Here is a 13,035-nt window from a genome sequence, read left to right on the forward strand (position 1 = left end):
TCCGTCAGAACGATCTTCATGGACAGGGAATCTATGATTGTTCCCAAGAAACAAACCCTTGTATCTGGAACAAGGGAACCCTTTCCCAGATTCACTTTCCACCCGTGGGAACATAAGACAACATCATCTTGGTATGAGATCTTGCTAGATGAAAAGATGGAGCTTGAACTAGAATGTTGTCTAGATAAGGCCCATCAGCAATACCCTGGGACCACACCACTGCCAGAAGAGCCCCCAGAACCTTTGTAAAAATTCTAGAAGCTGTAGCAAGGCCAAAAGGAAGGGCAACAAACTGGAAATGTTTGTCCAGGAAGTCAAACCTTAGATACTGGTAATGATCCCTGTGAATAGGAACATGAAGATCTATGGTCGTCATGAACTGACCCTTTTGGACCAAAGGAAGAATAGAATGGATGGTCTCCATCTTGAAGGACAGAACCCTGAGGAAATGATTGAGACACTAAGTCCAGAATGGGAAGAAAAGTGCCCTTCTTCTTGGGAACTACAAATAGATTTGAATAGAATCCTAGACCCTGTTCCTCTAGAGGAACTGGAACAATCCCTGGGATGATAGGTCCTTTATGCAGTTTAAGAAGGCCTCTGTCTTAATCTGATTTGCAGATAACCTTGACAGGTGGAACCTGCCCCTGGGAGGACAAGATTTGAATCCTATTCTGTAACCGTGGGATACTATATCTATGGCCCAAGGATCTGGAACATCGCGTATCCAAGCCTGCTGAAAAAAAGAAAGCCTGCCCCCACTTGTTCCACTACAGGATCGGGGGCGGTCCCTTCATGTTGATTTAGAATCAACGGAAGGCTTCTTAGCTTGCTTCCCCCAATTCCAAGGCTGACTGGAACTCCAAGAAGACTTGGATTGATCCGAATTGGAAGAGGAAGACTTCTGTCCCTTAAAGTTAAGAAAGGAACAAAAATTAGAATTCTTGCGATCCTTAGGTCTATTCTGCCAGACCTGGTCCAAACAAGATTGTACCCTTATAAGTCAGAGATAGAAGCTTGGACTTGGATGTAACATCTGCAGACCAAGATTTTAACCAGAGAGCTCTGCAAGCTAAAACAGTAAAACCAAAAATCTTAGCACCCAACCTAAGAACTTGCATGTTGGCATCACAATTAAAGGTATTGGTTAGCTTTAGAACCTTTATCCTGTCTTAAATCCCCGCTATAGAAGTCTCTTCTAGGATAAGATTAGATAAATCATCACACCAATAAGAGGCTGCCCCTGCAACTGTTGCAATATTAGCAACACAAAAGGTTGCCATTGTAATCGCTGATGAATGTACATCTTCTTCAAAAAAGCCTCAAGCTTCTTATCCATGGGATCCTTGAAAGAACAACTATCTTCAATAGGAATAGTAGTTCTCTTAGCCAGAGTAGAGATAGCTCCCTCTACCTTGGGCACATTGAGCCACGAGTCACAAATAGAGCCAGCAACAAGAAACTTCTTTTTAAAAACAAAAGACGGGCAAAAAGGAATCCCTGGTTTATCCCATTCCTGAGTTATATCATCTGCCATACGGTCTGGAATTGGAAATACTTCCAGAGATGAGGGTACATCATATACCCTATTAAGCTTACTAGACCTCTTTGGATTCTCCGCAACAGATTCGGATTCTTCCAAAGTAGCAAGAAACTCCTTCAAAAGAACTCAAAGGTGTTCTAACCTAAATCTGAACTTAATCTCCTCTGAATGTGCAGAATTTGTCACTACAGTATCAGACTATGACAATGCCCCCTCAGAAGCCACTGAAGAATCATCCTCATCAGATAATTGAGACAAACATACTAACATCAATATGTTTAGATTTCCTCTTTCGTTTACCAGAAACCTTTGGAAAAGCTGATAAAGCTGCAGAAACAGCAGAAGTAATCTTTGCAGCAAAATCCCCAGGTAAAAAAACACCCCCAGGAGTTGAGAGGAACCACAGGGCACTGCATGTGAAGCTTGGGAAGCTTGAGGGGAAAGCTGAGGCATAGCTAGGATAACACTATCCTGAGAGACAGAAGGCTTAGGGAGAGACATCTTATCTTATAACTTTAAAGTTTTATTTAAACATGAAGAGCAAAACTGTACAGGAGGAACTATCTAAGCCTCCAAACACAATAAGCATATTTCAAATGAATCAACTTCAGTATTACTGTCCATAATTAGGAATCAATTCACAATTAACAAAACAAAAAAAATTCTTAATGCCAAATTAAGTTTATTTATATGAAGCAATAAAACATAAATAAGCTCTTAAAACCCTCAGCTCTGCTGAGGTCTTACCCCTCCAGAAGTTGCTATCCCACTAGCACAAAAAACAGGACACACCTGGTAGCAAAAAACACCTCCTTGTTACAGGAACAACCCAAATCCACTTGCCACTGTAGATAGAAAAAAATACAGCCTCCACACTCACCGCGGCAAACTCCAATCTGAACAGAGAAGCCGAAAAATGGAAGTGCCGAGGAGCAGTCACATGACCGCAATAAAAAACTTTTTTTTTATATTACGCCAAACAAAAATGGTGCGAAAACCAACAGCAGCACAGCAAAAGTGATTGGGCCAATAAGCTGAGCTGAAAAGTGATTGCAACAAGAAGTAAAACAAACACTTCATACACTCTCCTATCTTTGAGCCCCCAATAAAAAATGATGCCTCTTTTCACATAAAAGCAATGCCCCTAAAAGAGATTTAAATACTTTCCACAAGGATTTAACCCCTATAGTGCCGGTACCTTCAAACCTAGAAGGGAACGCTGTTTTCTGAGGTGTGGCAGCTTCACCATATCTACCAAGGACCTATAGAAAAGAAAGAACATAATAAACAACTCTGGCTTTCTATAACAGGGGTAGCAATACTGTTAGAAGTTTAAGCAAAGACTACCTCACTGTCTTCTAACTGCTAATAGCTACCATTACTCTTACTAAAGAGATTGGCATGGACACAGCATAGCCCCAATCCTTGCTTTCAGGGAAAAGTACAGATTAAAAGGATTAAAATCTTCAGACACCATCACACAAAAGATGGGTCTCACTAGAACATCACATATCCCAATCTACTAATATGACCAGACCTTGCTGGTCATTAACAAAACCAATGCCCCAAAGGCAATATGATAACCCGATTATTTCAGAAACATATAAAACATGGGATAAAGCTATACTCCACTTCCCACACCTCACATGTAAACCCTCCCCACTTACCTCACTAATAAACAATGGAGAATTAGACTTAGGTGTGTCCACTTTGTCACACCACCCACCCTCTCATTTATATAACTTCCCAATACTCTGGGTTATAGAACAAGAACAAATAAAATCCCAGGAGACTCTTGTACAACAGGGATTCACATGCTTCAAAAACTGGTTTACCTATAGACGAGTACACAAATTTATAGCAACACACCAACAAAACAGAAACATGACTAGACCCCTAACAAAGTTTGAACACCTATGTAAAAGGGAACCTCCAATCAGACATACTCTATCTCTTCTATATCGAATTCTGAGTACCCCTATCCCAGGTCATACATTGTCATATTTTCAAAGATGGGAAACGGACCTTGGAATTATCATAACTCCACAGACATCTTTAGCAATAACCCATTCCTCACTTAAAGGGACAGTCAACACCAGAATTGTTGTTGTTTAAAAAGAAAGATAATCCCTTTATTACCCATTGTCCAGTTTTGCATAACCAACACTGTTATAGAAATACACTTTTTACCTCTGTAATTACCTTGTAACAAAGCCTCTGCAAACGGCCCCCTTATTTCAGTTCTTTTGACAGACTTGCATTTTAGCCAATCAGTGCTCACTCCAGGGTAACTTCACATGCATGAGCTCAATGCTATCTATATGAAACACATGAACTAATGCCCTCTAGTGGTCAAAATGCATTCAGATTAGAGGGAGTCTTCAAGGTCTAAGAAACTAGCATATGAACCTCCTAGAATTAGCTTTCAACTAAAAATACCAAGAGAACAAAGCAAAATTGGTGATAAAAGTAAATTGGAAAGTTGTTTAAAATTGCATTCCTTATTTAAATCATAAAAGTTTTTTTTGGACTTGACTGTCCCTTTAAAACGTCTAAATCTTCAGCAACACTTGAAATGAACCTAAAGATTTTGCATAGATGGTACTTCACTCCCTGAAAACTCCACCGGCTATTAAAAAGAACAAACAATAAATGTTGGTGCTGTGGTCACGTGGGTAGCGATATGGAACACTTGGTGGTGGTGCACATCTATACAAGACTTTTGGAGATCCATTATCTTAGAAAATGAAGACATCCTAGAAATCCAGATTCCATGAGACCCTCTCATATGGCTATTAAATAAACCTCCTAAAATAAAATATAAAACTATTCTTCATAATGACCAATAGTATTACATTTTTAATATCTAAGAATTGGAAGTCTACAGACCCACCCACAGAGAAGATGTGGATACAAAGAGTTTCTGAATTGTTGTTGTTGGAGGAATTATATTACTTAAAACTTGATAAAATGAATACCTACACGGAAATGATACTGTTGTGGGAGACATACCTTAAAAATAACTAAACTAAGCCGCAACTCACAGACATACGTATAACTTGGTCCGTATATAATTAGCCTACTATGCACATTTTAAATTCAGAGAAAAACCTGGTCACATACACCCAAAAGCTTTACTTTCCATGCAGTCTGTAACAACCTACACGTTTTATGTTTTTTTTCTTGTCCCTTGTTTTTGTTTCCCTTACCCCTTTGTTTCTTGTTTATTATCAAAATTGAATTAGCTGAATATATGATTGGATAACCAAATTGTACTAACTTGGAGCTGCGTCTCCAGCCATGTGTAAACTTCATATTATTCTCAATATTAAAGCTATTTATAAAAAAAAAAAATAAAGAAATCTTCAGACAACATTTTTGCTATCCTCCCGTGATAAAGGCAAAGACTATGACTGGGGGTTATGGGTAATGGAAGTGATACTTAACAGCTCTGCTGGGGTGCTCTTTGCCTCCTCCTGCTGGCCAGGAGTGAATATCCCACTAGTAATTAGAATGTTTTGTGGAGTCTCCATGCCATAGGAAAGAAACAATATTAAAAAAAATACTGCACAATAAAGGTGTTTCACATTTGCTAAACATATGCAAAAAGGGGTGGGTAGTGGGTGTGGTGTGGGCGGGATCAAAAGAGGCGAGTAAAATTTTGGGCTGGCTAGTGGCTTAGGGCTTGGAATTATATATATATATATATATATATAAAAAAATATGTGTGTGTGTATATATTATATATATATATATATATATATATATATATACATACACACACAAATATATATATATATATATATATATATACATACACACACACAAAACACGGAAGGGGACTGCACTCTCAGACTGGACTGGGTACACATCCCATGACCCTACAACATGCTCAGCCCTGGGTGCTCAATGGCACTGACAGGAAGCAGTGCTGTCCCCAGAGTCACACGCAGTTAACCCCAGACAGGCCCATAGGGAAAATTACAAAACAAATTAATACAACACGCAGAGAAAGTCCAGCACTTACTTACAAGCTAGCTATATATATATATATATCTACATCCATTGTCATGCACTCACAACCTATAGTTTGCGCAGGTGCTCCTTTTTAAAATTATCAGCATATATATCTAAAGTGAAAAAGTCACTCAAAGGACTTCTTAAAAATGTAATAAATGTATAAATACAATATAAAAATACAATTTATGCCATATACTCTATAAAGAATATCTCACCTGTTTTGAACATATCAAGGAAGCCATTATGCACATGTGAGGTGTCAGAAATAGCTTCAGTCTCATAATTAAAATAGCAAGAACAGCATAGGCTATTAGTTGCAATGCATGATACACCAGCTATGGAAAAATGAAAAGAAAAACAAAGTTTATGCTTCATAATTTAGGAATTTTTGAAATAATCAACATGGTATGCCTTCCAGGCAAATTCTGAAAGATAGAGTGACAGAATGAATATAAAATAATATCAATAAAAAAATATTATTCTCAGGCTAATGTTCAGGGATAGGCACAGACAAGGCTGTGGCGGACATTTTTCAAAGTACAGACCTTAGTGAAGGACACCAAGGTACATTTGAAATTAAAAACATTATTGTATAGTGCTGGGTGTTATTATACTGATGCAGATACCAATGATCCTATAACCAGCCTTCTTCTGTCTATACCCATGAGCCAGTGTCACTACTGTGTCTTTGTATAGTGTTTGGTGTTATTATACTGATGCAGATACCACTGATCTTATAACCAGCCCTCCTCTGGCTATACCCATGTGCCAGTGTCACTACTGTGTCATTATATAGTGCTTGGTGTTATTATACAGATGCAGATACCACTGACCCTATAACCAGCCTTCCTCTGGCTATACCCATGTGCCAGTGTCACTGCTGTGTCATTATATAGTGCTGGGTGTTATTATACTGATGCAGATACCACTGATCCTATAATCAGCCCTTGTCTGGCTATACCCATGAGCCAGTGTCACTACTGTGTCATTATATAGTGCTGGGTGTTATTATACTGATGCAGATACCACTGATCCTATAATCAGCCCTTGTCTGGCTATACCCATGAGCCAGTGTCACTACTGTATCATTATATAGCGCTGGGTGTTATTATACTGATGCAGATACCACTGATTCTATAACCAGCCCTCATCTGGCTATACCCATGAGCCAGTGTCACTACTGTGTCATTATATAGTGCTGGGTGTTATTATACTGATGCAGATACCACTGACCCTATAACCAGCCCTTGTCTGGCTATACCCATGAGCCAGTGTCACTACTGTGTTATTATATAGTGCTGGGTGTTATTATACTGATGCAGATACCACTGATCCTATAACCAGCCCTCCTCTGGCTATACCCATGTGCCAGTGTCACTACTGTGTTATTATATAGTGCTGGGTGTTATTATACTGATGCAGATACCACTGACCCTATAACCAGCCCTCCTCTGTCTATACCTATGTGCCAGTGTCACTACTGTGTTATTATATAGTGCTGGGTGTTATTATACTGATGCAGATACCACTGATCCTATAACCAGCCCTCCTCTGGCTATACCCATGAGCCAGTGTCACTACTGTGTCTTTGTATAGTGCTTGGTGTTATTATACTGATGCAGATACCACTGATCCTATAACCAGCCCTCCTCTGGCTATACCCATGTGCCAGTGTCACTACTGTGTCATTATATAGTGCTGGGTGTTATTATACTGATGCAGATACCACTGACCCTATAACCAGCCCTTGTCTGGCTATACCCATGTGCCAGTGTCACTACTGTGTCATTGTATAGTGCTTGGTTTTATTATACTGATGCAAATACCACTGATTCTATAACCAGCCCTCCTCTGGCTATACCCATGTGCCAGTGTAACTACTGTGTCATTATATAGTGCTGGGTGTTATTATACTGATGCAGATACCACTGACCCTATAACCAGCCCTTGTCTGGCTATACGCATGTGCCAGTGTCACTACTGTGTCATTATATAGTGCTGGGTGTTATTATACTGATGCAGATACCACTGATCCTATAACCAGCCCTTGTCTGGCTATACCCATGTGCCAGTGTCACTACTGTGTCATTGTATAGTGCTTGGTTATATTATACTGATGCAGATACCACTGATTCTATAACCAGCCCTCATCTGGCTATACCCATGAGCCAGTGTCACTACTGTGTCATTATATAGTGCTGGGTGTTATTATACTGATGCAGATACTACTGATCCTATAACCAGCCCTCATCTGGCTATACCAATGAGCCAGTGTCACTACTGTGTCATTATATAGTGCTGGGTGTTATTATACTGATGCAGATACCACTGATCCTATAACCAGCCCTCCTTTGGCTATACCCATGAACCAGTGTCACTACCGTGTCATTATATAGTGCTGGGTGTTATTATACTGATGCAGATACCATTGATCCTATAACCAGCCCTCCTTTGGCTATACCCATGTGCCAATGTCACTACTGTGTCATTATATAGTGCTGGGTGTTATTATACTGATGCAGATACCATTGATCCTATAACCAGCCCTCCTCTAACTATACCCATGAACCAGTGTCACTACTGTGTCATTATATAGTGCTGGGTGTTATTATACTGATGCAGATACCACTGACATTATAAACAGCCCTCCTCTGGCTATACCCATGTGCCAGTGTCACTACTGTGTCATTATATAATGCTGGGTGTTATTATACTGATGCAGATACCACTGACCCTATAACCAGCCCTTGTCTGGCTATATGCATGTGGCCAGTGTCACTACTGTGTCATTGTATAGTGCTTGGTGTTATTATACTGATGCAGATACCACTGATTCTATAACCAGCCCTCCTCTGGCTATACGCATGTGCCAGTGTCACTACTGTGTCATTATATAGTGCTGGGTGTTATTATACTGATGCAGATACCATTGATCCTATAACCAGCCCTCCTCTAACTATACCCATGAACCAGTGTCACTACTGTGTCATTATATAGTGCTGGGTGTTATTATACTGATGCAGATACCATTGATCCTATAACCAGCCCTCCTTTGGCTATACCCATGAACCAGTGTCACTACTGTGTCATTATATTGTGCTGGGTGTTATTATACTGATGCAGATACCACTGACCCTATAACCAGTCCTTGCCTGGCTATACACATGTGCCAGTGTCACTACTGTGTCATTGTATAGTGCTTGGTGTTATTATACTGATGCAGATACCACTGATTATATAACCAGCCCTCCTCTGGCTATACGCATGTGCCAGTGTCACTACTGTGTCTTTGTATAGAGCTGGGTGTTATTATACTGATGCAGATACCACTGACCCTATAACCAGCACTTGTCTGGCTATACCCATGAGCCAGTGTCACTACTGTGTCATTATATAGTGCTGGGTGTTATTATACAGATGCAGATACACATCCAGTATTTCACTCAGGCTTTATTTATTCCATAACTTATCACCCAATATCGCTAGCAGTCTCTTGACAAGCCACTAACTTTATTCACACCACATATTTTTTTTTTTATTCCTATTATTTAATCAGTAAGAAAACATATACTAAGGTTGTGGCGGACACTGCAAGGGCTACTCAGGGACACCAGTGTCCGTGTATGGACAACCTTGCCTATCCCTGCTAATGTTTGCTTTGAATACATCACTCTATCTAGCATTTGTTTAGTGTTTAATGTCCCTTTAAACAGGCAAAATGACAGAAGGGACATACATGGAAGTGAGATATGGGAAAGTGAAGTAAAGGGACAGTCAAGTCATAATTAGATATTCAATTTTAAACAACTTTTCAATTGACTTCTATCATTTAATTTGCTTCCTTCTCTTGTTATCCTTTGCAGGTTTATATAGGAAAGCTCAGGAGCAGCAAAAAAACTAAGTTCTAGCTGCTGATTGGTGGCTGCATATATATGCCGATTGTCATTGGCTCACCCATGTGTTCAGTTAGAAACCAGTAGTGCACTGCTGCTCCTTAAACAAAGCATACCAAGAGAATAAAGCAAATTTGATAATAGAAGTAAACTGGAAAGTTGTTTAAAATTGTATGTTCTACCTAAATCATAAAATATTTTTTTGGGGATTCAGGTCCCTTTAAATGTGTGATAAAGCAGGAACAGAGACCATGTGAGACAGTGAAAGCAGAGCAAGCGAGAGTGTTAGAAGAGGAGGGAATAAGGTACACACAGTGCAAATCGAAATAAACAAAAAGCAAAGTAGAACAAAAATATATTAATAATAAAGATATAAGGGGCATTGAAGTCAATTTGTATACAATCATAGTATGGGCTCCAACCAGGGTGGTTGACAGGGAGTGGCATAGTAATGGTATATGCTGGAAGCCTATTGCTGGGTGGACAGTGGTGGAGATGTCTGCCCCTGTCTGTCTGGCCCTTTGTTAAATAGACCCCTTTATATCAACAGTTGAACACACGTATACAGTAAAATATATATATAAAAAAAATCTTAGCACAATTTGCAGGGTTTTGTAAACCAAGAACAGTCCAGTGATCCACCACTTGAGCACCTTGTTAAATATGCTTACCTTATTTCCTTCAGCTGTGGCTAATTAGACAATTAGGTTAATTACATCCTACACAGATTTAAAGCAACATTAAACACTAAATACATTTTATAATCATAGTATTAAAGTTATTCCCCACCTCCATTTAGCCATGGGTGCTGCCATGTTGAAATCTATCTTTACCTATATTCCAGTGCTGACCCATTTGCACTTGTATAGTAATTCACCTTCAGATACCTGCCGTGTAACCTTGGTTCCATAAAGGCAGACCCATGCTTAGAGGGAGGTGCATGAAATTTATTTAGTGTTTGGTGTCCCTTTAACTGCTGAGCCATATCCACCCATGTGCTGAGCTGTTTTTAGGTGCTGCTCACATTTAAACCTCACTGTAGGAAATTTTTTCAATTAGAAACCCACACATTATATATTGTTTATTTTTCAGCATATTCAAATTCACACTATAATACTATTTTATGTATATACCAAGTGAGAATTCAACAATATGTGTAAAAAAATATATATTTTTATTAAAATTTTAATTAACAAGGTTGTAAAAAAAGTTTTTTTTTTTTCTAAATTCTGTTCTAACAAGAAGAATGGGTTATACACACATATAAAAGACCCTTTGGGAATATGTAAAAAAAAGTTTGGATATATGGGCTCCCCTAAGCCTATACTAAAATAAATGCACATTTATACATGCCAGGTGAATCACTGGCTATAAAAACAAAATTTATGCTTATCTGAAAATTACATTAATCATCACGTGTGGGAATATTCCCCTCCTGACCACTAGGAAGAGGCATAAGACACCTCAACACACTAGAGCTTTTAATCCCTTCTACTTCCCATGATCCTCAGTCATATATATAGCCAATCAGATGAGGGGAGAAAAAGAAAAGCAGTTAAGATAAAGCGGGTCAAAGAAGTGCAAAACAAGTACTACCACAACCTTAACAAAAGGGGGCTTTCACCACCATGAAATACATGAATTTATTAGGTACGCATGAACTTTTTCTTTCATGAGATAGTGAGTCATGTGTGGGAATCAATATTCAAGCCCGAGAGTCCATAAGACCACAGTGAATTATGGCGACAAACAGTGAAGGCAGTATGTTACTAGTCTGGCACTACGGCCTGCAGAACTTTCCTGCAAAAGCCAGCCTCAAAAGAATTCACATCAAAGTGATAAAACTTTCACAGATCAGTTTTCTTAGCACTTTTTCTGAGAAAAAAAGTCATGAAATCAATTATGAACTCCAGAAAAGACACACAGGTCTGAGGAGTTAATGAGCTTTTTGGGAGATTTATTTTCCAAACATGAAGCAACTGAAGAACAATCTGAGTGTGATATAGCCAGATGAAAATGAGCCTGAACTAAGATGTCATCCAAGTAAGAAACTACACAAATTCCTTGAGCTCGAGCCACACACAACAGAGCTTCCAATACTTTTGTAAACACCCTGGGAGCTGTAGCCGGACCAAAAGGGAGGGAGCATATTTCTGAGCCTTTAATTGCCCAAAGATAAAAAAAAAAAACACCCTGCGGATCTAAGCATACCCTTATGTTTATTATTCAGGAGCAGAAAAGCTTCCTTTACTCCCAGTGACTGTAGCAATAATAGTCCAGTCCAAGACCAAACAGATATCTACACTGGAAGGTGAGAAAGACATCTGCGTTTATAATCAGCAGACCAAGACATAAGCCACAAAGCTCACCCAGCTAAAACAACTTTTGCTGCATTCTTAGCATTAATGTGAATCATTTCCACTACTGTATAACAAACAAAGGAATTTGCGGTTTTCAGGACATTCATATGATCCTAAACCTCATCCAGAGTTGTCTTCCCAGAAACAAGTTCTGAGAGATAATCACACCAAAAGAAAAACAGTGGCTGCAGCGACACAGGTTACACTGATTGCAGGTCTAAACATAAAATCTGCAAACTGAAAGGATCACCTTTGAAAACCTTCAAGTTTTTTTAATTTAACCGATGGAACAATGGTACGCCTGGTCAAAGTGAAAATAGCTTACTTAACTTTAAGTTTTAAACAGTTTCCCAACTCTCTGTATCAAAAGAAGGAAGAGGAAACCTAGATTTAAATTTTGTAGCTGGAACAAAAGGAATACCTGGCATCTGTCATTCCTTAGAAATAATTTCAGAAAATGAATCTGGCACGGGGAAAAAGAAAGGCTGTTAAAGAGCTGTCTTAAAAACATGTTTTTTAACAGGCTGCTTGGCTGCAGTAGGACAATCCTCTACATCTAAAGCAATTAAATCTTCGCACAATAACGCATGAATATGTTTAAGCCTAAAATGAAAGGAAGTTCCTGATGAGTTAAAAGGAAAGAAGGACCATTTTCAAATCCTTGCAAACATCTGCGCTTAACAGCTGGAGGCAAGAAAGCTAAAACCTCACTAATGAACTCCTCTGGGAGCACCTCTGATTGGGTAAAAACCCTTGGAAGCGCAGTAAACCCTGTTTAGGATTAGCAATAGATTGAGCAGATGAGGCGCCTAAGAATCCTTACAAAGCAAACACAAACTAGAAGGGGTTAGAGGATCTGCCTTCCAGATGATCAGCTGACGGACCAGAGCCCTCAGCTGCACCAGTTTGCTCCATAGTAAAGTAACAGTAAAGAAATAGTTTAAGGAGAAGTAAAACATACCATGCATAGCTCAGAAGCAGATTCTTAGAACACAATTAACTGTGTGAAATTTAAAGCAACAGTAACCTAAATTTATTTTATTTTTTAAAGCGTCCAAAAGTGCTATAAACTTCAAGTATAAGGTGTATGGTGTATAAATATACGTCCACAGACTATGCAAAGCATAAACATTTTTATACTAATAGCTAGTGGGGTATGAAAGTGCAGGTGCTTACTTCTCAGCACCTCCATCCATTGTGCTTAGCTCAGCTGCAGAAA

At 39.0% G+C, this 13,035-nt stretch overlaps 1 protein-coding gene across 1 annotated transcript in view; it reads right to left on the reverse strand.

The window, feature by feature from the left end:
- DPY19L1 (dpy-19 like C-mannosyltransferase 1) overlaps positions 1-13,035 on the reverse strand; it is a 550,250-nt gene that overhangs the window by 56,753 nt on the left and 480,462 nt on the right. The window contains exon 19 of the mRNA XM_053715774.1: positions 5,779-5,898. Within this exon, the coding sequence (XP_053571749.1) occupies positions 5,779-5,898 (120 nt within the window). The remainder of the gene's footprint in view (positions 1-5,778; positions 5,899-13,035) is intronic.

The sequence above is a fragment of the Bombina bombina genome, chromosome 5 (genome assembly GCF_027579735.1).
Source record: "Bombina bombina isolate aBomBom1 chromosome 5, aBomBom1.pri, whole genome shotgun sequence".
NCBI classification, from domain to species: domain Eukaryota; kingdom Metazoa; phylum Chordata; class Amphibia; order Anura; family Bombinatoridae; genus Bombina; species Bombina bombina.